Source organism: Ursus americanus, chromosome 12, assembly GCF_024610735.1.
Source record: "Ursus americanus isolate L20-20 chromosome 12, mUrsAme1.1.p, whole genome shotgun sequence".
NCBI classification, from domain to species: domain Eukaryota; kingdom Metazoa; phylum Chordata; class Mammalia; order Carnivora; family Ursidae; genus Ursus; species Ursus americanus.
Genome location: NC_142138.1, coordinates 6,528,031 through 6,553,105, shown reverse-complemented (window position 1 = coordinate 6,553,105; position 25,075 = coordinate 6,528,031). Strand labels below are relative to the sequence as shown.

The following is a 25,075-nucleotide window of genomic DNA, read 5'->3' as shown; positions in this document are numbered from 1 at the left end:
TTGCTGGGAGAATAAGTTGGTCCTTCTGAAGAGGTCAGTCTGTTAGTATTGGTCAGAACTGCAAATGTACAGGGGACCCAGAAATTCTGCTTCTTGAAATTTATCCTACATATAATTCTGTATGTGTGAAATAGCATATATTCAGAGTCAATCACTAAGACATTGTTGGTAACAAGAAAAGGTTGGAAATCACTTAAATGTCTATCAGTAGAAGACTGGCTGAATAGTTTATATATGGCTGTTAAAAAGAATGAGTAACTGTTTATGCACTGAGAAAAAATTACCTCCAAGACATGTTAGGGAAAAAAGCAGATCTGAATAGTATGTTCAGTGTGCCCCCATTTGTGTGTCCTGGGGACGGCGGGGTTGGGTGGGGGATGGATATTTGCTTGTTTGTGTATGAAGTGTCTCTGGAAGGATGCAGGAGCACGTGATAACTCTAGGGAGTGAAAACAGGTGCCTGGGGATTCTCCTGGGATAGGGAGGTTTCTCCCTATAAATCCTTTCGTATCTTTAAATCAATTAATGTAATTTGCCGGTTATTTAAAGTGAAATCACGTTAGGTGCCAGGTGTCAGGATAGGGCAGTGGAAGCCACTCCAGGATGTTATCAGAAGAACCAGGTTCTAGTTCTTACTCCTCCGCTAACTGGCCGGCCGGCCGGCCTTCAGCACACAGCCTCCCCACACGAGCCGGGTGAGGTCAGAGCAGCTGGCCTCCATGGCCCTGTCCAGTTCCGGCATTCAGAGATAGAAACTGGAGCTTTTCCTTACACATTTCTTAAGTCATCTCTCTGCCTCCTCCTCTCCTCTGCAGCTCATCAAAAGCTCAGAGGAAAAGACAGACAATTGAAGAAAATAAAATTGCGAAGATGACTTTTATAGGGCTCCTGTTGAATCATTGTGCATTCCACCTCCAAAGCTGAAAATGATGAGTTTAATATCACACAGAGCAGTGCCTCTTGTGTCTCTCCAAAGACAGCTTATGCTACCCGGAGAATGGGGAGCTCGGCAAGACATAATTTTTCAATCCAACTCGGAGGCAAATGAAATGACAGTCATCAGGCCCACATTCTAGAAGCAACACAGTTTTCATTTGGTTTTAACTTCGTTTGAAAGGGTCCCAAGGAGGAAGAATCCTTCTAAGCACAGACTTTCTTTCTTTCCCAGGAACACATGCTAGAAAGGGGATGGAAAGGTGGCCAGGTTTTGCCTTGGCCATTTCTAGAGTTGACCCATTGACGGTGAGACGTTAACTGTGCTGGGAGTCAGGAGACCTGGGTTTCAGGAGACCTTGGTTTTGCCAGGCTGGACAAGTCTCTCTCACACTTGGAGCCTCTGTTACTCTCAGAAAGGATTATTAGGTATACATTGGGCTGATATATAGGAAGAGAAGGTCAGATTTGAGGGACATTGAAGATCTATGTGCCAAAAAATTCCCCGACTCTTGCCAGTCCATTCTGGTGTCTGGGCAGTTCCTCTGGAGTCGTTGGTCCAGTCGTTCTGCGTGCAGCTCCTGAGCACCCTTCATGTCCAGCTGCTGGGCTCTCTACAGACCTCTCCCTACCTGCAGGGAGCTCATACACGGGAATGTTTGCAAATAATACCATATCAGGCTAGGGAATGCCTCAAATATTTGCAAGTAGAGAGCAGAGAAAGACTAGTCAACATCATCTTTACAGAGCACAAGGTATAATATGTATTATTTTTTCCATGCCCTATTTATATATCATTGGGGAACAGGTATGGCAACATGAAATGAGGTTAAATAAAAGAATTAATATGTCACATGTAACACTCCCAGAGTTAGGCTTGGCATGCATTAAAATATGCAGTAAATGACAGTAATTATCATTGTGGTGTGTGGTTCCCACTATAACTCTCTGAGGTTGGAATTAAAATAACCCCTTTGTCAAATATGAAAGCTGAGACTCACTGTAGGGCCATGATCTCCCCCAGAACCCTCAGCTAGAAATGGCCCAGTCAGGCCCAAACCATAAGCAGGCCCAATATAAATACAGTTGTGTTACCTGAAGGTATTTCTCATTAATCAGAAAAACAAAGTCTGCTAGTGCCTTTAGTTGTGAATGGATAAATTGTTCTGGGTACATGGCATCCTGACTTCCCCCAACAAGACCCTCACCTCTTCAGGACTCTGACGGGGGCTGCTGAACTAGTGGTCTAGCCCCCAGGGGCAGACGGCGTTCAGAGTGAGGAGAAATTGATGTTCCCGAGTCTCAGCCCCTCAATTACACTGCACATGGGGGCTAAATCTGCTGCCATGTAAGCACGGCTCGGAAGAAATGTGTGTGTGTGTGTGTGTATGCACACGCACACGCCACGTCTAGCATCTGGTCCGTTAGGGCAAGCTCTGTGACCACAGACGTCCATTTGTCAACCTTTCTCTCACCAGAAAACAAGCCTGGAGTTTTATATCGACATCCACGCCCACTCCACCATGATGAACGGCTTCATGTACGGCAACATCTTTGAGGACGAGGAACGGTTCCAGAGGCAGGCCGTTTTCCCCAAGCTCCTCTGCCAGAACGCTGAGGACTTCTCCTACGTAGGTCAAGAGTTCTCTCTCAGCAGCCTGCACCCAGCCCCCTCCCTTCCCTCTTCCCTCAGCTCAGTCGGGTTTCTTGGTCTCAGAACGCCAGCTCCGTGCCAGGCCCTGGGTGGGCGATGGAGATAGAGGTGAACAAGCTACCCCATGTCCTCGAGACGCTCCTCGCCAGTCAGCGGGGCACAGTCTTGGACGAGGCAGCACCCGGTCTTTCTGAGGAGCTGGGATTTTTTCAGTTGGTGTGACGCCAGCATCAGCAAGAGAAGGGACTCACCAAGCACCCACCACATGGTGGCCTCCCCCCCTCCCAGGGTCTACTTTCACCTCATCCAGCCCTTTCAGTAGGAGCCTCACCCCTGCTGAAGGGGGTCGTGTGCCCACCGTGCTCTCCCTCCGTGACCATTGCTGGGACTCGATTTCTGTGTCAGTGATTTGTGGGGGATCTGCCCGGCCCGCATCCTAGCTTCCCGGGAGGACAAAGGCAGTTCTCGGTAGCAGAGGGGGCTGCAGACAGTAAAGACCTCAGCAGACCCCAGACGTGGGGACGTGGAAGAGCGTTTTTGCACATTTTCCTTTGTTTTGATACTACATTTCTAAGGCCTGTTATTTCCACGTGGCCAGAGGGGGAGAGGCCCACAAAGGTCATAGCAATTTTTGAAGTTGATGAGCTGAAAACGTCCCTGTCCATTGCTCCAGGCCTGGACATTAGTGCAGATGATGAATTTCTCCATGAAGTAAGGTGCACTTTGGATCCCAGAAGTTTTGAATGGCAGACCAGGAAAGGAACTGGCTCAGTTTCCTCTCTGTACCCAAGAGACACGATGGCCCAGAGAAGTTCAGTATGTACAGCAAAGTCACTCAGCCTGTGGTGGCAGAATCAAAGCAGGTGGCTCCCCAGCTGCATCTCTGGGGTAGAAACACCATGCCTGATTCTGTAGGAATCTATGGGCTGGCCAGCTGCAGGCTTTTTGAAACCACTGAAATTTTAGAGCAGACCGTGGTCTCCTGGTCCATACTCCCCTGAAGGCTGGGCCACAGGCCTCAGAGACCAAAGGGGCCCAGTGTAGGAGCTTTATTTCTGGCCTCGCTTGAGGGTGTTCCTGTGCTGCAGCCACAGTAAGAGCTCAAGGCCAGGGTCAAGGTCATCTGTCCTCATCCAGTCTCTGTCTCCCCTCTTCTCTGATCCTCAGTACCCGACTCTAAAATGATTTCACTGCATGGACTTCAAGGGTCCTTTCAGATGTGACATTCGAATTTTCTGACCCCTTCCTTTACCTCTGAATTCACACACACGCACACACACACACACACACACACACACACACACACAATTTCTCTTCCTTTCAATGTGTCTCTAAATATCTGCCTCGTTTTGCTGTTTTCTTTCTCCCTCTTTTCCTCTTATATCCTGCTTCACAAGACACACATTCCCTTATTAAAACCACAGCTCCTTATTTATTTTGATCTCCATGGGTTGGCACAGAATGCCTGTTTAATCACAGATGAGTCACCCTCACAATTCCATGAAAGAGATGTCATTATCACCTCCACTTTACAGATGGGGAAACTGAGGCTGAACCAAATAACGCAAGTTGCCTAACATCTCGCACATTTTTGAACGGAGGCCTTGAGACGCCAACCTGCTTGTTTTGCCCTCTCTCTGTCTGCTGTGATGGGTGAGGCCGACACCCTAGCAGAGAAACAGCCATGGTCCCTACCCCCTGTGATGTTGGGTGGGAGTCCAGCCGCCCCTCGTGGAGGGGGAGCATTGCGATGGAGCATCGGGGTGTCTGCAGTCCCTCGGTCCTCGGTTCAGATCTGTGCTCTATCGCTTGCTTGCTCCATCTCTGTGAGCCTCGTTGTCTCACCAAGAGGGGCAAAGCTGCAACACCTCCGTCAAAGGGTTATTTTGAAATGCCATGTGGGAAACGACATTATAAAGCTGAAAGCATTGCCCAAATTTTCATTTTGATTCTCATCAGAGTATCATTGCTTCTTGCTCTCTTCTGGCCCTTGCTCCAACATCCCCACTCGGATTCCCACAAATATTTGTCCAAAGTTGGATGCGTTCTTTTAATTCTGTTGGTTTATTTCATCCGTCCCCATAATAATTCTGTGATGTGTGATGAACATCCCACTTTTCAGATGAGGAAGCTGAGGCCCAGATGTGTTGTAAGATTTGCTCAAACCCCGATAGCCAGCAAGTGCCCGGCCCTGATTCTCTCTTCCCTGATTTGTCTTTCCCAGTCTAGCACATCCTTTAACCGGGATGCCGTGAAAGCAGGAACCGGACGTCGCTTCCTCGGGGGGCTACTGGACCACAGTTCCTATTGCTACACCCTTGAGGTCTCCTTCTATAGCTACGTCATCGGGGGCACCACGGCTGCTGTGCCCTACACAGAGGAAGCCTGTATCCTTGGCGAGTCCCCCCAGCCCTGGGCCAGCCCACATCTAGAGGAGAGTATCCAGGTCTGGCAAGATTTAATGGGTAGATTAGAAACCTGGTCTCTGGCTCGCTGAGGGCTGACACCCTGGGGTGAGGATGGAGGCTGTTCTGCGGGTGGCATCTTTGGATTGTCCTGTTTGGCCCTTGCCCTTCTGATGGGCACCCCCCTTCCCAGCTGCCTCTGCTACAGCCTTACGCTGCTCCCATCTCCGTCTCCCCCCCCGCCCCATGAGGGAACGAGTCTTCTGCCGTCTAAGGTACGTAAGCACACAGGCTGGAGGACCATCCCCCGGGTTGCTGAGTAAGACCTGGGTGGTCTTAGACTCCATCTTCTAAACCTGAATGTGTAAAACTGTATCTTCTCTTTTCACCTCCCATCTTTTTACACTCTCGCCCTCTTTCTCTTCTCTCTGCTCACCAGTTTTCCTTGTACCCATTTTCTCTCCTTGTCCTCTCCTTCTAGCTCTAGCTTCTGTGTTTTTCTCTTGCTACTTCTTATGCCCCCTCCCTTCTGGCTTCTCTCTTTTCTCCATCCTCCTCTCCTCTCCTTCTCTCCCTGTGCCTCCCCTCTGTCTGCCCTGCCTTCCTTCCCATCCTCTGCACATCTTTCTCTCTGCTTTGGTATTTCCTTCACCAAATTGCTTTTCCTCTTGACTTCCTCCTAAAACTTCTCCAAAAGCCCCCACGCTTGTTATAATGAACTTGGAGGTTATTTCTAGCTTGCTTGAATTTCTAGGGATTATTCAGTCATTCTAGTTTCCTGGGTGTTGATTTTAATGTCAAGGTCACTGCATAAGGTTTGTGACAGATTGTGACAGTTTTTGTGTTCCTTTATCCTTTTGTTTTTGGACTGACCCATTTCTCCTCTCCTAACACTGAGTTTTCTTAGAGAAAGAATTACAGTTGATGAAGGAGAAAGGAAAGAAATGACATTAACTCTGTATATATATAAATTTTCCCTCGCCAGAGTGGAAGTGCTCCTTTTAGCCTTTTTCAACCCTTGGTGAGTGTTTCTGGAGTTCCTGCCATACTCTGTGCAAGAAAACCTCCCTTCTGTTTGGGGCATGACTCTGGACTAGTCCGCCCAGTCAGTTGTAGCCTGGTGGCTCTGGGGGGTCCTGTTACCTTGCTGAGTACGTGGGAGGCAGAGTGATGGCCCCCGATGGAAGGGTGAGCAGTACGTAGTCCAGGTGTTAGAGCACATTCCAGATCCAGTAGAACACTGGAGAGATCATGGTAAGAACTGAGTCCCCTCCTTCCAGTCACCAAGCCTAAGACAGTCATCTTGAAATCTGCTTTAATAACTACTTGGCCTAGGAAGGCCAAGGGAGTAGGCTCTGCTGTGAGGCAGAGGACCCTGGCCACCTCTACACGCCACACTCTCCCTCCCCCTGCCCCCAACACTTGATGTGTGGCATGACTTCTCCAGGACCCACTAACTCCTGCGATACACGGAGGGGTGGCATTCCACACGGCACCTGCGTTGCTCTCCCCCGATGTTGAGGGAATGGCCTGGAAGAAGCGTTTGAGCATGCACGTCAGAGGGGATCTCACGCACTTATTCACAGTGAGCCATAGGTCCCTCCAGAGGAGACCTGCACGTAGTCTGTGGGTGATTTCTGATGTCACAGGTGCTTTCTTAGCACCTCAGGTGCTTTTGTGTTGGAAGGAAATGCGGTTCTTCGTAGAATGCCCCTCCCTTGGCCCAGGCCCAGATTTCCTCCTCAACATCCAGTCCTCGTGCATCAAAATAAACACACTGTCAGTATGGGCCAGGAATCCTACGAGGCACCCAGGGCAAAATACTCAACAAAAAGCCACGGACCCTGACTTCACAGAGCTCTCGGTCTACTCGGGGAGACAGAAAGGGAAAGAGGCAATTCTAATAGGTATGGTCCGTTCTGTAGTGGAGGAGTTCCAGAGAGTCATGGGAAACTTCCCTGTGACAAATATGTCTGCGTGTCTGCCATAAGCCAGGGTAAGTTCTAGGCACGCTGGATGTAGCGGTGAACATACTAAAGACAACAATGTCTTCGTATGGGGGTAGGGGGTCAAGCACCATTTTGGGAGGTCAAGGAAGGCTTCCCAGTAGAAGTGACATCTACGCTGAGTTTTTAAGATTGAGTAGAAATTAGCCAGATTGAGTTGGGGTGGGTTAAGTGGAGGGAGGACATGGCAGACAGAGGGGAGGAAGGAAGGTGTGCAGGAGGTAGGAAGTGGTCCAGAATGGCTGAAGGACTTCAGATGCAGGAGATGACATTGAAGTGGCAGGCTGTGAGGAATTTGAACTTGAACATGAAGGCAATGGAGAGTAATAGAAGGGTTTCACACCATGGGCTACTGTGGAAAGCCCCTCTGCCTACGTTGGGAAGGACAGATTAGAGGGGGCAAGACTGTGGGCAAGAACACTCATAGGAGGCCATTCTGACAGTCCAGGGGGAGATGAGTCAGGCCTAAGCCTGGGTGCTTCCGGGGAGCCTGTAGAACAGCGGACTCCGTGCATGTGGCTTTGGTAAGCGATTGGATGGGGCTGTCAGCGGGGAGCGGGAGGTAGTGATGGGAAGGAGTTCAGAGTGGACGGCGAGGTGGCGCACACGGCACACCAGCTGAGCTGAGCAGACCAGAATGCCATCGGGCCCACCCTGCCTTGTTCCATCACCTGGAGACAAGAAGAGTAAGCAGGACTTGCAGCATGGAGGCCAGGCCCATTCACCGCAGGAGAGTGACTTAACTTGGTTCTTGTTTGAAATGCATGTTTCCTCTCATACCAGGAGACTTGAGGCAGACAGATTTTGATCTTTGTTGGCTGCTGGCTCCATGTCCCAATCAGAGAGAGAAATGACATGGTCTGATGGGAATGGCAGTGTGGTCTGGGAGGAAGTGTCCTCCAGACCGGGTGTCGGGAGACCTGCACTGTGACGACAGCACCAGCATCACCCCAGAGAGCGCCCTTCAGCGAGTCTGGTAACCTCCCCAAGGTGAACCCATCCCCTTCACAGAGGGACCATGAACTGTCACTCTTCTAACCCCTGCTATAGGAATTAATTAGAGACAGTCATGAAAAACGTGGCATTAAGCAAAGTGCAGACTTTCAATTGAAACAAATCTGGGTTTGAATCCTGGCTCAACCACTTGCTAGATGTGTCACCTTGGGCAAGTTTTGTCATCTGACTGGAATTTAGTGTCCTCATCTGTAATGGGAGGTTATAGCACTAAACCTCACTGAGTTGCAAGGAGTTAAAATGAACTAATGTATGTGAGTCTGCACCATCAGCTTTAAATACTCAGTGACTGTAGGTTAAAACATCCAAAAGGCGTATGTGACCGTGAGCGAGGACCTGCATTTGTGTGAAGAAGGGGCTGTTAGGACAAGAGGCCATGGCCATGTTGTAGCGTTCGTGGGGAAAGGGTCTCGGTAGAGTCACCCCAACTGAAGGCCTTGGTCTCACAACACCAACTGGCTCACGGAGTGGGGGTGTGGAGTTCCCATGGTGGGGTTTTCACGTCTGCCCCCCAGAACAGCCCTTCTCACATCAGGGTAGGTGGAGGACACGTTAGTTACCCAGGGCATGCTGGGTGAGAGTAAGACCAGGGAAGGGCGAGGGGAGGAGGGAATCCTGAGGGTTATTACACCCGGGCCTACAGTAGTGTCCACCTCTCCACCCACCAGAACAAACGTATCTGACAGTTTAATTTTTCTCCCTCGAAAAGCACTAGCTAAACATTATCAGGGGCTTGTTCTCCAACTTTCCTTCTGCACTCCATCAGGGAAATGCAACAACGGACACAGTCACTGATGCTTCCCTTGCTGTGTGACCTTGGGCTGCTTATCTCACCACTCTGAGCCTTTTTACCCAATTGTAAGATAAAAATAGTGATAATATTCTGCAGGGTTCTTGGGAGAGTGAAATGATGCCATGTATCTCCAGTCCACAGGCACTGCCCGGCACATGATAGGTACTCAACAGATGTTCCTTCTGCCCCCCATTTTTCTCACCCCCATGCAGACTGCACAGCTTTCCTTGTATTGGGTGAGTCTTCAACCCAATGATCTGGCTCTGAAGCCAGCATCAGGGGTTTGAATGCTGACTCCGCCACCATTACTGAGGAACCCTGAGCAAGCCCTGCCTTCTCTTAGCCTCAGTGTCTGATACTTCTACCCATTAGAGCCGTGGAAGGATATCATGGGTGGACTTGATCTCTACTGTGGTTCCATCCAGCTCTGATAGTCTAAGATTTTTTCTGATTCTGAAATCTGAAATTTATAATCCCATGCTTAGATGAATTTATAAAATCAAGAATCCACAATTCTGTTGTTTGGTAAGTCTAAAGATAGAATGATTCTGTGAATGTAAGTGTTCAGTCTAATAGGGAAAATCAATGCAAAGGTGTCCTGGACAGCCGATCAGGCTAAGCCCATAGCTACTTTCATTCTTTTAGTTAAGGGGTTCTTAACTGAGGGCTTCTGGATGGGCTTCAAGAAGAGCCTATGAACTATCTACAGTTTATGCAAAACTGTGAGTAAAGATGCACAGTTCATTTTCTGGAAGGAAGACTCATGACTTTTAACAGAATCTAAAAGGGGAACATCCTCAGAGGCTTCTGCCCTGGCTGATGGTCTCCAAGCATGTGTCTGATGTTGAAGTCCTGTGTGTCAGTTCTGCTTTGCATTATTCTAGCTAAGGGCCTTAACCCAATTATTTAAGCACTCCGAACCTCAGTTTCTTCGTCTGTAAAGTAAGGATAAAGATTATTTGCTTCACAGGGTTGTTTTGAGGGTTACATGGAAGAATGCAGATAAATCACTGGGCACACATTTAGTGCCATTAAATATCAGTTCCCTCGCCTTTCCTTCCTGTGGTTTGTTGTTTTTGTTGTTGTTGTGAAATGATAAATTCCGGGGAATTTTGGACCATTCTTCAGCAAACCCTATTTACAATTTACTGGCCTGCCAAGTAATAAATATGCTCTATTCAAACGATTAAAAAAAGAAGAAGAAGAAGAAGAAGAAGAAGAAGAAGAAGAAGAAGAAGAAGAAGAAGAAGAAGAAGAAAGGGAGAGAGAGAGAGAGAGAAAGGCTAAACTAGAATCATAAAATAACCCAGAGCTTCTCTGGCCTTTGTTTATGGTCTGGTTACAAGCTACAGGAAATAGCTCTTTGACATAATAGATGAGAAAATCACTGGGAACAGAGACCTTGCGTCCTAAGCAAACTGGTTTCCATACAGGCCTTATAGCTGTGGGCACCTTGAAATCAGAAAATGCTGGCTCTGGGAGAAGAGAATGGCTGGCATGGCCCTGAGAAGATGCAAAGATTTAGAATTCAATTGACTGGTTTGGCCTGAATTCAGAGCCTACTATGTGCCTTGCATTGGGTCCTCTGAAATATGCATTAGACATTGAAGATATCATTTATTTACTTGCCCATCAAACACAACTCATTAGACACTAGAAATGGATAAGGCATGGGCCCTGCTTTCAAGGAGGAGATAGTGTGGAAGGAGGGAGAAAAGTAGAGACAGCAGCATCAGAGGGTAAACACTCTGGCAGAGGAGAATTCTGCTGGTCAGGGAAGCATATGGGAGTCACCTAACCTTGCAGGAGTGTAGGGAAGGCAGAGGGAAGAAAGACTTCCTGGAGGAAGAGAAACTAAGGCTCAGACCTCAAGGACAAAAGGGACGCAGGCAGGAGAAGGGGTAGGGGGGCAGCGTTCCTGGCAGAGGCAGACATGCAGGGGAGAACCCCGATGCCAGAGAGAGGATGTGTGTCCAAAGTATTGGAGGGGAGTTGGGGCTGTGCCAGAAGCAGCAGATGATGAAAGGAACATAGGCAGAGCCGGATGGAAAAGAGAAGGGGGAAGATTTGGGAACTGTGTAACAGGTACATTGAACAAGCAGGGCCCACAGGGTGCGATTAGAAAGCATTTTTTATCCCCCCACTGACCCTACAGATAGATGGAGATAGATTATAGATATAGATCTAGACATATGAAAGCTCTGGCAGGCTCCATGACTTTCTAATAACTCTCAGGAAATTAAAAGTTTTCTAATTAACTCTGGTCACAAGAGTCTCAGTTCAGCAATGACTGCATCTGGTCCAGTCAAAGCCATCACAGCTCTAGCCACCCCAGCCTCTACCTCAGGCTTGTCTCAAACCAGCTCAAGGTAACTTGGGTTTGCTCAGCTTGTCTTGCAGCCCTCTCTCCCACCTTGCTAACCCCAGATGTTCAACCCTCCAGGGTTGAGGAGGATGAGGGAGAGGAGGAAAGGAGCAGAAAAGGTCTTAGGTGACTGGTACTTTCTAGAGATGGCATGAGCAAGCCCTCTTAAGCTTCCTCAGACATACCTTTTTCCCTGGCCCTGGAGTGCCACTGATATCGGCAAGTCCATCTGCTCAGGCCAGTTGTCTTTCGTCCTTCCTCAGTCCCTGGTGATCTGGTGGTTCACCTCTTTGGTCACTGTACCCCTCCAGTAGCCCTCTTGTCTGAAGGGGAGCTAAAGGTTGCAAAACTGGCTTTCTGGTTTCCCTTTGCAAGTCCTGTCTGGTGGTTTCATACCTCACTTTGAAACGTAGTAGTTGTAAGTCGACTCGGGATTTTGGCTAAAGCCAAAAGGAAGACAGTTCCATTTTAACAACATGTTTCAGTATCTAACAGGTAGGATTGAGTATTTTTGGTGATTACTTCGGTGTGGGGGTAAAGGATGAAGTCAAGGAAGATACCCAATTTTCTTGATTTGAACAACGTGGTAGATGGTGGGGCCAGTCACTTAAATTGGAGAAAAGGACTGGGGAGGGGATATTTTGAGCTCTGGGATGAATCGGGTATAGGAGCTTGTGTGACATACAAAAAGAGAAGTTTAGTAGGCAGATGGCTGTTTGATCCTGAAGTTCTGGAGAAAGGTCTGGGCTTTGGGCAGAGTCATAGTAGATTTTTCTACAAGGTACTGTAGAGTCCTAATGAAGGGAGTGATCTTCTTGGCATGCACAGTCAAGGTGGGTTTCCCTTGATTAGTTGGTCAAAAGTGCTGAACTGAGATCCCCATTCCAGTATAGCCCTTTGCCCCTTGCCTCCCTCACAAAGCTGTGTGACCTTAGTTAAATCATTTCACCTCTCTGGCTACAGCCTGATACTAGGTATCAATGCCAATGAAAGAAAAGAAAGAAAAGAAAGAAAAGAAAGAAAAGAAAGAAAGAAAGAAAGAAAGAAAGAGGAAAGAAAGAAAAGAGAGAGAGAGAGAGGGAGGGAGGAAGGAAGGAAGGAAGGAAGGAAGGAAGGAAGGAAGGGAGGAAGGAAGGAAGGGAGGAAGGAAGGAAAGAAACAGAAGCAGCCTCACCAGCATCTGCTAGCTGACTCACTAATAGAAAACGGATGATATGATCTGCGTTGCTCAGAGGCATTATCTGAACATGCGTACGTGTGTACTGGGGCTGTTGGAGGAGGTGTGATGGGGGGAGGCAGGTACTGCCTGATTTTCTTTCTTGATAAGGAGGCTTCACTTTTTAGTCAGAGCAGCAAGAAGCCATCAGGTCTGACCTGTTGGTTGGCATGTACAAATACCCAGGTACTTCCCAGCCCCTGATTATCATGCGCAGGGTCCAGCCTTTGTTAAAATTCATAAGCAAAAAACGCTTCAATCAGAGGTTTTTGAGAACAGAAGACTAAACTAGACGGAAGACTATAGCTTTCTTTTTCTCCTCCACGCAGATGTGGACTAGAATTTGATCTTTAAACACGAGCGCTTACTGAATGGCTGAATGAATGAATGACTAATAGTGGCAGTAGTGATGGTGAAAATAATAACATGGAGCTGTGCTTCGTGAGACGGGTCAGGATCCCTGCACCGGAGAACCGGCTTGCTTCGAATTTACCATGTTGGTTTGGGAAGATCTGTTACCCATTCTGGGTTCAAATTTTCCTATCTTTAGGTTAGAAGATGAAATTTTATGATTTCTAAATCATTAGCTAGCTAGATGGATGTATGGATGGGTAGACAGACAGACAGACACAGAAAGAAGCATTTGATTTTTGGCCTTTGAAATAAGCACCTCCATTTTATAGTAGGGAAACTAAAGCCCAGAAAAGTTGAATAACATGCCTAGGGTTGTTCTCTCAACCCTGCCTGGTAGGCTTTGTCTTCCTTTCCTCCCTGCTCTGCAGTTGGCCCAGATTCCTTCCATTTCCTGTAGGACAAAAGCCCTTTCCTGAACCCCACAGAGGTTGGGACCTACCAGCCAGCCCTGTCCATCTGCTAGCCCCGCTCTCTGTAACCCTCACGCCTGGCCTTGACCCGACTGTCATCCCTGATCACCCAAATGCCACGCAGACGCTCCCTCTGTGGTGCCCAAGCTGAGCTGCCTTGCCCTTTGCCAGTCCTGCCTGGGCCCCGTTGCCTCCTACCTCCACGTCAAAGCGTGCCTCCTCTCCAGGCCTAGAAAACCAAAATGTCATTACCTTCCCCCAGCCTCCCTCATCCCCACAAATGAGGTTTCTAAGGGTTTTATCTGCTGTTGTCAAGTTTATAGCCATAATTCGAAATGCTGTTAATATTACTGACAGCAGAGAGCTACAAATTACAAAGTTGTAAAGTTTCTTTATGGTGATAACTGTCAGCCTTCACTAGCAGCACTGTGGGGCTCCATGGAAACCAAGCTGATGATAAAGAGAGTTGATATTGTTTCGGGATTATGGCTGTTAGCTGACGGTCAGAAAAATCCTGGCTAGTTCTTAAGTAACTTGAACCTGTTTATATTCATGGGCATTTGCACACTTGTGTGCACGCTTACTTATGTCTCCATCCTCTTGTTTTACGAATGTGGGGAGAGCCCCCAGCATGGAAGAATTTTATCCAAGATCAGTTTGAACCCATTGCAGAGCTGGGCCTAACTTTGGCCAACTCAAAGGACAAAGAGAGGGACCACGTGCCACATTGTAGGTGTTTAATAAATAATTGTTGAATGGCTGAATGCCTGGAATACTTGGAGGGCTTAGGCAATATTAAGAATGAAGGTGTTAAATAATTTCTGCCTTTAGTATAAAATAAAGCAAAAGCAGCTTTGGAAGTACTGATTTGGGAAAATCAGGCTTTCTGTGTAGTAAAATTGTCTAGGCATTTTAATTGACACTATTAAGTATTGGTCAACAAGGCAAATGTATCAACCGCCACATCCGCTACACACTGCCCTCCTGCTGAAATTGATGCTGACTGGCTGCATTAACAGAAGCAGAGGTCAGGAGCAAAGAGGTGCTGGCCTTTCTTGGCCCTGCTGTGTCACTGACCCCTGGAGTCCCATGTTCGTGCCTGGCCCCTACTCTATGCAGGAGTTTGAGAAAAGAGTACAAGGCCTCTGAAGGACTGAGATGGGAAAGAAAGACAAAACTAGGTTGGCCAACTGTCCAGGTTTGCCTAGGACCTAGGGGTTTCCTGAGACAGGGGACTTCCAGTGCTAAAACCAGGATAATCCTAAGCAAACCAAGATGGTCGGTCGGTTAGCCTACCCAAAGCTATGACCTGTGAGGAACTTGTCAAGGAACTGGGGGTATTTTCCTTTTGGAAGCCTTGACTCAGTCAACTCTCTAAAGAGCCATCATGGAGCACAGCGAGTAGATCTGTTGCACGTGGCCCTAGAGGTCAGAACAAGAGCCCCTAGAGGTCAGAACAAGAGCCAGCGGGAGGCAGCTTCATTTGGAACCTCTGCGCGGAGGAAGACAGGGCCACACTCACTGAGCGTCTCCTGTGCTCCAGAACCCGGCCTGGTTTCTGGGGCTGCAGCCTCTGACCAGAGAAGTTCCCGGTAAGGGGACGGAGACAGGCAGGAGAGCGACTGCGGTACAGTGCTGTGACAGAGGGGGACACAAGAAGTGGCTAGAAGGAGCAGCGATCCCAGCCTTGGGGGGGCGGGGGGGCGGGAGTAAGTGTAGCGAGGAAGGTACCACACAAGGGCCTCGTAAGCCAGGAGAGCAGCACGTGCAGGGTCCCGAGCGCTGGGAGAGCTGCTTCCCTCCTTTGGACGAGTCCAGGCCTTGGGGTGCGAGGTAGGGGTGAGGGGCAGTGAGGCTAGAGAGGACTGAGGACGCCAGTCGGTGGTTTCAAGGAGAGCACCACGCGCATGCGAAGGTCGGAGGCTTGGGGCAGCCTGCGATGGAGTGCAGCCCAGAGCCATGTCACCCCACCCCGCAAGTAGCACACCCACACTGCTTTATTCCCTCTCCTCTCGTCTGGCTGTGCTCCCTGCGAGCTGGCTCGGCAAGGGGTCAGAGGATCCTCTTCTTCCTAATTCCCGAGCAAACCCAGCTTTCCAGACTACCCCATCTAACCAGATGTTTGGGGATAGCTCCTGATAGCATCGCTGGCTAAGGGACAGTGTTCGCCTGGGAGATTCATGATCCACGGACTTTGTTAATCTGCTCTCTGCCACTGACCTGCTGTGTGATCTTGAGCAAATCACTGGCCTTCCCTGATCCCACTTTCCCATCGGTGAAATTAAGAGTTTGGACAAAGGGCCTCCTCCAGATCTCATTCAAAGAGCCTATTGAACCTGGATCTAACTCATTTATTGAACATCTACTAAGTACTGGACACAGTCATCCCTAGGATTTTGTCAAACCTCTGAGGGCACAGGCTATTCTCCACAGGACCACCATCCCTCCCTTTCTTCCAGAAAACCCTGGAACCAGCACCTGAAATCTCACTTCCCAAGCAGCAGGCTGTATGCCCAGCAAGACACACTGCCTGTCTAGGGTTTCTTATCCGTCAATATTTTCCTCCAGATGATAAATGTCCTGCCAATAAGAGGAGGCAGCTGCCAAGTCTGTCTGAGACAAGGGCCTTTAGCTGGGGTTGTGGCCGTGCCTGGCTTGTTGATGCTTCTCAAGAGGCAGGAGGTGGGAGTCGTGGCTGGGAGAATGAAAGACGGACTTGGAGGGAGGAGAGTCAGGACCTGCTCTCATTCTATGCAGATTTTGCCGAGAGTCAGTGGAGAGGCAAAAGGAGACAGAATGCTTGGATTTCAATTCAAAGCAAAATATATTTATGATATTGACAGAGCTCCTACAGGATGCACAGCCCTCCAGAAGACTATCAGGAAGCGAACAGCACTTACCAGTCTGTAAAGGACGTTCAGAGTCACCCTCTTGTTTGATCCCCCACAACAACCCAGAGAGATGAGCGTTATTATCTCTATTTTATAAACAAGGGAGGTGCATCTTGACCACGAGTGCCTACCCAAAGCTACAACCAGTCCCTGACTCCGGAAGTCTACAAAGTGAGAGTCAGATGGAGAAGGCCTATCAAGTGACACAGTCTGTAGGTGGTGGAGTAATGCCCTCCCAGGAGCTTGGATTTGTGTCTTTTGAGATCGAATCCAAATCTGATGGCCCCACTAGAGGACACTTTCTTTAAAGCAACCGGTAGTCTCGCCGAGGAGCTAATAATAGCTGAGATGTAACAGATGTCAGTGTTCAGTAACAGGAGAAAAGGGGGGAGGCTTTAGAGTCAGGCCGACCTGGGTACAGCTCTTGGCTCTGCTACTTTCTAGTTGTGTGACCTTGGGCAAACGACCTCATCTCTCTGAGCCTCACTTTGCCCTTTTATAACAATGATGATTATGAAACTTACCTCATACGGTTGTTCCAAGTAGATGGAAACATAAAAAAATTCTCAGGTGCCCAGTAGATTACCTGGAACGTGGTAGGCACTCAATAAATGATAGCTTTATTATTACTGTTACCAGTCAAGTACTGAATTGGCTGAAATCTAAGTAATAAATTTCTGGGCCATCAGGAAAAGATGAAATCAGTGCAGACTGGAGGTTTGATGGAACCTCCCTTGAAGGGTTCTTAAGATTCTTAAGGGATTTCTAAGATTCTTAAACAGCAATCCTCTTAAAATTGTTTGGAGTTCTCAGCTATCCCTGTGGAATCAGACTCCATTATCTGTATTCATATGCATAATGCAAAACTTTTACCCAAACAAAGTCATTCATGACCAGGCAGGGCTCGGTCTGTCATCAGGATGTGTGACTGAGGCCAAGACTCAGTCTGGGACAAAGCTCGGTTTTTGAAGAACCCTGTCACGGTAAACAGCACACTTGGGTTCTCATCATGGAATGTAAGAACTGGAAAGTACAGTGATTTTTTATTTGTTTCATATGATGACAGACCACTGACATTCCATCTCTGTGCCTCAGTTTCCCATTCTCCCTGCGGTGCCCACCTAGCAAATGGCTGTGTAGATCAAATGGCATAGTGTGCAAGGAATGGTTTTGAAGAATAGTCTGCCAGTACTCACGGAAGGGGTGAGTCTGGGTGAGTGGGAAGGGTGGGGAGGAAGCTGGAGGCATGCTGCTCTTCAGGACTGAAATCTGGTATAGGGTCGGGGCAGGGAGAAGGCAGGAAGCAGGTGCTGGGCTGGTATAGAGGCAGCCAAGGGAGATCTACACCAGTTCATGGCCCGTCCCGTGTCCACAGGGATGTGCACAGGGCCCTGGCTCCATCGGAGAGGTGCTGGTAGCCCACCAGCTGGAGTAAGAGGCTGGTCTCTGCTCCAGGCTCTCTGCCTCTTCCTGCCTGCTCAGTGGGGCCCACCTGCTTGGGCTCAGCGGCTGTTGCCTGAGGTTGAAGTGCCCTCTCCTGGCCCGCAGGGTGCATGGCGGCCTGCAAGAGTCTAGCTTCCTCCCAGCAGAGGATCGGGAAGCCACCAAGTCCTTTGTCTGGGCTGGGATCTGAGCTCTGGGGGGGCCTGAGCCACCTTGGTAGGGCAGAGCAGGGAGGGGCACATCCCCTTCACTTCCCCCAGATTTCTCTCCCATGTGGACATCCCTCTTCCCCACCCATTTCTTCTTCCTTCTCATTCTCCTTTTTTACTATTTCTCTTTTTGTCTATTTGACTCTCATACACATATACACAGACACACTCATATCTCCAGTATACCCTCCCCTACCTCCTCCCCCTCCAGCCCCTCCTCCCCTCCCTCCCACTTTTCCTTTCTCTCGCCCTCTTCTTCCTTAGCTCCCTTCCTCTCTTAAGGCAAACAGTGGCAAATAGTGGAAATGTTTTGCACCCAGAGCCACCTCTGAGTCCAGCATTCTCCACTCATAGGATCTTAAGCAGGTGCTCAGTGCTCTGGCACGGGCCGGGGCTGGGCAGGTGGCTGCCCAGGATGGGCCTCAGAATGCCCTCCCCTTCCGGCCTGCTAACCCCCGTTTTGCTGGCCCGTCCTTTCTGTTCTTCCTCTCCTTTCTTCTCCAGTCCTCTGTCCCCTCTCTCCCTCCCCTTTCCCCTCTCTCCTTCCTCTTTCCCCTCTCCTCAGACCTCAGTTCAGACTGAGATTCAAATACCACTTATTGAGCTTTTAGAAAAGTGGGGATTTGACCTTCACCTTGAAGGACCTGTCTTTCAGGGATCACTGTTTCTGTCTTCTGCCTCCCCCATGGTGGGCAGAGTGGCTTCTTGACAAAGCGTGTGATCCCGGCATGTGAACTGAGCTAGGGACAAGCAGAGGCTATAAGAATGTCAAGGGGAGTCTTTTCTCAGTGCATCCGCTGGGGAAGGTTTGTGGTGAGCAAGGAGCCATCTCCTGAGGCCCCACATGACATCCTGGTGTATGTGTCCACGGGCTAGCTATTTTAATTTGCTTGCTCACTCATTTACCATTTGTGCTAATTGCAACAAAGGCCCACGCCACAATAAAGCACCACAAAGCATTTCCCAGCACGGAGCTCTTCAGGAAACATCTCACCCCGGGACCCATGTCGGGAGGAGTGAGCTCCGCCGGGCCTCTGAAGCGTTCCTTCCGTGTATGCTGGCACCAGCCCCACGAGGCTGCCTCTCGTAGTGCTGCCTGATGCGAACCAAGGGCACGATCCCAAAACACGCTCCACGCCCGCAGCTGCCTGGGGATTAGCTGACTGTTCCACTAACACAGGCTGCAGCTTCCACACCATCCTTGGAGAACGTGGGGTCTCTCAACCCGCTTACAGGGAAGCCAGGACAGCAGACCCCTCCAGACTCGGGCAAGGGCCAGGACTGTAGGTATTTGAGCTGATGTGGTTCAGGGGTTAGGAGCCCACATTCTCTGCAATGACGCACAGCTGGTTTCGAATCCTCACTGTGGCATTTCTGAGCCCTGTGCAACTTTGGGGGAGTTCCTTCACCTCTCGGGACCTCAGACTCCTTACCTAGAGAAGAGAGATAATGGTACCAACTCCCCAGGGTTTGTGTGTGAGGTTAAACGAGAACATATGTAAGTACTTAACACCCTGACTGGCTCCTAGTAAGGGATGGTGGCTGTTGTCACACATTACAATTCTGTGTGATCACTTCATGGCCATTCCGGTAGGTCAGGGGTCTGCTGAGCAGATGGAGAATTTGTCTGGATGGAGAATCATCCGCACCATCCGTGAACCCAGAAGACCAGTTTTAAAGCAAAGGGGATTCTTCTTTGAGTTCTCGCCCAAGAAATCTGTGACTTTGGTCTGCCCCTCCTCATTTGCAGTGAGGGCAGACTGGAACATCCCAAGCTCACGCCCTTTTGGCTAAGCATTTCAGTGATCCTATCTGCGAGTGGCTGTCTCTGGGATTCTAGGAATGCACCGAGAGCAAAGCATGGGTAGATAGCTGAGTCTTGGGAGGTTGGAAAGCTCTCGAATGAAGGAACTATCTACAGCTCGCTACCCTGTGGTAGGCACTGTGCTAAGTCCTTTATTAGCTTATTCGATTCTCACAGCAAATTTATGAAGGAGCTACTCTTCCTGTCTCGCAAGTGAGAAGATGTTGGCTCAAGATATTAACCTACCCGGGGTCACACAACTTGAGCCAGGCTGAACCCAAGCCCTGTCATCCCACAGCACTGCTCTGCTGCTGTGCTCTCAGCCGGACTCCTGGGAGAGTTCACCTGCCCCATCCCATCCCACCCCACCCCTCCCCAGCCCTCCAGCCCGCTCTGCTCTTCAGGGAGGCAGCCCACCACTAAGCCCTGGCAGAGCAGACCCCTCTCTCCAGATATGCTGACTCACACCGTCTCTCCTCGGGGCTGGCTCTCTACTGAGTGATGGAGCGTTTTCCGTTGGCCTAAGCTCCTGCGTACCTCGGCACCAGAGAGTAATTGTTGAGGGAAAGTTACTGGGCTCTGCTGAAAGTCATTTTTAGATTCCGGAGCAGGACGAGTAGGAACAATGACATCACATGAGCATGACTAATTCAAAGCACTTTAATCTTCAAAATGTCAAACTTTATGGTCAGTGGCTGTTCCACAGCGAGCAGTGGCACTGTGAATATTAAAATACCAGGATGGCAGGGCGTCGAGACTGGGAGTCTTTGTAAGGGCAAACCATCTCCAAAGGTGACAACCAGTGCTTGCAGGCCAGCTTGGAAGCACAGTCAGAAACACAATGACATTGAAAGTGAGTGGCCACCTATGATTAATATGTTCTAGATAAATGCACACATTAGCAGAGATCTCCACTACAACCCTGAAAGATAGGCATTATGGTCCCCTTGGTGCGGGAAGCGGGGGGAGGAGACTGAGGCTCGGAGTAATCGGGGGATTTATGCAAGGTCATGTAGTCAGCAATGGCTTCTGCTGATTCCCAAACTAGGGTCTCTCAGCCTCCAAAGCCAGCTCTGCTGCTGCCACAGCAATTGTCTTTTGCCTTCGTGGCTTTAAAGTGATCAGAACTCATCCATGTTGGATCTCGCAATGATCTGAGACAAATTTGGAGTAAGTCCTACTTCCTATAACCTGAGGTCTGTGTCGAAAAACAAGGCCTTAGAAAAGCTCCATTGAGTTCCAGCCTCCTGGGAATCAGGGGAGCCAGGCTGGAATCCAGACTTTCAGAAACTTCCTGTGTGACCCAGGGACTTCACTTTCCCTCTCTGGGCTTTCATTTTCTTATCTATAGAAGTGTTAGAGGGATTCATGGCAAAACAAATATTTACCAAGCGCCCACTCTGTACCAGGTCCTGTGCTGGGCATTGGGAATCAAAGATGAATAGACATTGATTCTTCACTCAAGGGGGCAGTTGAACTAAGGAACCTCTGATGTCCTTTCCTGTTAGACAGTCTCTGAACTCAAATTGCAACCATAAGTACAGAGGATGAGCCAAGGGTATTTGATCCTATTCAGTGTGTCTCAGATCTACTGGAATCTAGACGCAAGGCTTTGAGCTCTATCCCAGTGGGTCCAGGGTTAAAGCAAGCACGGAGACAGGTGGGTCCAGGTAGAGGAGCAAGTGAGCACGCAGAAACCCAAAGGAACCAGACACTGGCCAGTCGTGTAGTCAATTATTCACTCATTTGTTTAACAAGGAGTTTCTGAGCACTTCTTCTGTGTCAGGTCCCATGCTGGGTGCCTGGGGACACAGAAATGGATCAAGTGAGGCCTCTACATTCCTAGGTGCAATGTGATGGAAAAGTTGACGTGCAGATATTACAATTAACGAACATTCTAGGCCAAGGCCCAGAGACAGGACCCAGCATGCCGGGTCAGGAGCTAGAAATGTGTAGCGTCTCAAGTGCTGGGAATGACAGTGGACAGAGCTCTTTCTTGCCGCACTGATGTTGGGTGCACGTGGGTGACTTGCTTTGGTGAATGTGATGCTGACAAAACTGACTTGGGTGGGGGTGTCAACCTGCCTGTGCAGCTCCGCTTGACACTGGCTATTGCAGCCATCCACCAGGAAAGAGCGTGTCACAGGGAGCCCCTGCCACCTCAGCCTGGCCCTAGAATGATCCCTGGGGACCCACCTGCAGCCTGCAGCCAAGGCAGCCTGGAGCCCTACCTTCTCGGCAAAGTTTATCCTAGATCAGTCAAATCGGCCACATGCATACCTGGGAGAGAAAGAATGAAAAGCAGATAAAATTATGCAGAGAGGGAGTGCTCAGAGATGGGGCTGCACAGAGGGTGGGGCCTTGTTTCGTGTGCCCTACTGAGGAGTGTACGTGCTGGTCTAAGTGACCATGATCAGATTTGCAGGATTCTCGACCCACCGAGAGAGAGCTAGCAAGCCCAAGATGCGCTGGAGCTTGGTGGGGGGCCAGAAACGACGTGGCAGCTGAGTTTTCCGTCAGGTCTACCACGAGGACCAGAGCATCCTCCGTGCTCCCCGCCGAGGGGGAAGTGCATCACAGAGATTCCTACCCCCAGTGCTAGGGCGGGTTGCTACTGCACCAAGGTCCTGATACCTCAGCCTGTGTACAGCCTCTCGAGACTGGAATGACCCAGGCTTGGGCACCAGGGACCTCCAGCAGAAAGCAACCCCTCCCTTCTCCCTTCTCTGTGACTCACAGCATGGAAGATCGAGAAGCACTGGCTGAGCGTGCGGGGCCCAGGCCCTCCCAGGGCTGCTGAGGATGTGCAGTCTGCTCTGACTGTTTCCCTCCCAACGAGGTCTGCCTCCTTTAGGCCCCAGACATGTCTTCCTTCTCTCAGACGGTGGGCAGAGAGCAGAGAGCCAGGTTGCACCTCTGCATCCATAATATACCGTCTGAGGATTTTTTATTACCTTGTCAAGACAAAGAGCAGTGGGCTGCATTTAAATTCAGGACCCAACAGACTGCAGCGTCATGTCTGAATCCTTTATAGCAGCATCGGCTCTAGCTTTGAGAGCTGCCCCAGACTAGCCTCTACTGGGGCCCTGTCCCCACCCATTCCATCTCTCCAGTGCTGGGCCTCGCATGTACTTAGATGGTAAAAGAAAGGAGAGAGTCAGCGTGGTATGGGCCTGCACTGCTCTCGGAGCACAGGAATGTCTGAGTGTAGAGAGGGCTAGAGCAGGTGGGGACACCTTCCTGGAGGTGGTGAGCCTTATGATAAGATTTAGCAAGGTGCAGTGGCTCATGGTTTCCAGGGCTTTCACATACATAGGGTCACAACGAATCATCACAACAATTCTGTGAAGGAGGAACAATTATCCCCATTGTACAGTGAAAACAAAGGCTCAGTGAGGTTGAATAGCTTGACAGAAATGCACAATGTGGTTGGAGAAGTCAGGGTTCTCCAGGGAAATGGAACCAATAGGATGGGTATAGAAAGAGGGATTTATTTTAAGGAATTGGCTCATGTGCTTCTGGAGGATGGCAAGCCCAAAAATCTGCAGGATAGACCAGCAGGCTGGGGACTGTAGAGTTCAAACCTGAAGGCTGTCCATTGCAGAACTCACTCTTACTCGAGGGAAGTCAGTCTTCTGTTCTCATCAGGACTTCAGTGGATTGGACAAAGCCTACCCACATTAAGGAGAATAATCTGCTTTACTCAAAAGTTCACCAAGTTAAGTGATAATCTCTTTCAAAACATCCTTCATAGAAACTTCTGGAATAATGTTTGACCACTTAAGTGGTCATCGTGTCCCAGCCAAGCTGATAAATAAAATTAGCGGTCACGGCGGCAGAGCTTGGGTTTGACCCCAGGTCTGGTGGCTTCAGATCTTGACACTGACTACTTCCCAGCACACAAGGGAACTCTTCTGGACTCTAACAAAGAAGAATTTGAAAGGGTGGCAAGTAGTCCAATTTAAGAAATTTTTATCAAGAGTCTTCACCATATCTAGTTCTGTTAATACTGAGATTTAAAACGAAACAGAACAAAATAGCATCCACTCCCACAGACTGGTGAAGGCACTTAGGCTCTGGTGGTGATGCAGAGAGGTCCTTCTGGAGAGTGGGTCATCGTGAATAAAGCAGCCTCAGCGGTAGGACTGAGCATGGTAAGAAACTGGCCTGACTGAATGGCGAGCTCATACAAAGGCAGCCCAGGAAATAAAGCCGGCAAAGTCCTCTGGAGCTGGATAATAGCCTTGAGAATAGCACGAGGAAATGACCGTATTAACAGGAGAAACAGATGGTGTATATAGGAGGAGATAGAGAAGGGGAGCCAGGTCCGTTTACCCTAGACCAGTGGGCCCTTCCCCTTAGTATGATTTTGAATGCATTGCAGAGCCCATAGTTCATTCCCCAATCAAGAGAGAAACCTGCTGGTTAGCAGGGGTCAAGTGTTTCTCCCCCCTACTGACTTCTCAGCGAAGATACAGAATTAAGAGACTTGATTAGGCGGCAGGCATTGCCTTAGGTATTTTCCCTAAACAACCATGTGAAGAAGATAGGACAGGATTACTGTTCTCGTTAGACTGATGAGGTCATTGAAAGTATCTTTCCCAAGGTCACACAGTGAGACTATCTGACTTCAGAGTCCAGGCTATCACTGTGTTGACTCCACAGCTGGGGACCTGAGTCTCTGAGCTGCGCTGGGCCGTGGCACAGGGAAGGGTCCCAGATGCCCCAGCGTCTCAAGGAGAGAAGAAGAGTAAATGGAGGGGCAAAGAGAAAAAGCAAAGAGTTGAAGAAGCAAAGGTCATTTTTGGAAGACTCTCATGCCTTACCAAGGCCTGACTCAGGATCAGGTGCTGGAAACAGAGACATAGCCATATCTGGAAAACAGAAGTGCCAGCCAGAAGAGACCTCAGAAAAGACGATCACTTGCCAGAACCCAGCCCCAGCTAGACACCCAGCTCCACTCACTGTCCAGACTGTTTCTGTTGGCACTGGGAGAGGAGTCATTTCTTCCTGTTAGCAGGGCCCTCGGCTGGACTCTCGTCCCTACAAGCAGGCCAGTCCTTCCCAGTTAACCCTCCATGCTAGGATGGGGTAAGCCCAGGAGAGGGCAGCGGTTTCCTGGTTTGCTCCCATCTGTAACCATTGTCTTACCTGGTGGGAGGCATCATCTGCTGTAATTAGGCTTCATTAAAATGCTGATTAATAACATCTTGCCTGGGCCAGGCAGATGCTGGGATTGGCCTCGGCACTCTAAACGTGAGCGGTCTTTGCAACTATTTATGCACAGTTAACACCTCTGCAGGGCCCCAAGGGAAAGAGATGGCACGGGCTGCTCAAATAGCCCAGCACAAGGAAACTCGAGGCAAGGAGGTGGCAAGAAACGGAAGTGGAGTCTGAGGGTGGAGGGCCAAGGGGCCAAGCTAAGCTCCCAGTCTAGGTTGCAAATGGAGCCCCACCCACTGGTGGTCCGTGGCTGACTCTTTTCTGCAGATGGTAGGTTTGGCCCAGAGAATGTTTG

The 25,075-nt window shown here is 49.4% G+C and overlaps 1 protein-coding gene across 1 annotated transcript in view; it reads left to right on the top strand.

Moving 5' to 3' along the window:
* The window catches only part of AGBL4 (AGBL carboxypeptidase 4), a 183,697-nt gene that overhangs the window by 126,272 nt on the left and 32,350 nt on the right, over nucleotides 1–25,075 (top strand). Inside the window, exons 6-7 of the mRNA XM_087866308.1 lie at nucleotides 2,412–2,564; nucleotides 4,812–4,974. Coding sequence (XP_087722434.1) covers nucleotides 2,412–2,564; nucleotides 4,812–4,974 — 316 coding nt within the window. The remainder of the gene's footprint in view (nucleotides 1–2,411; nucleotides 2,565–4,811; nucleotides 4,975–25,075) is intronic.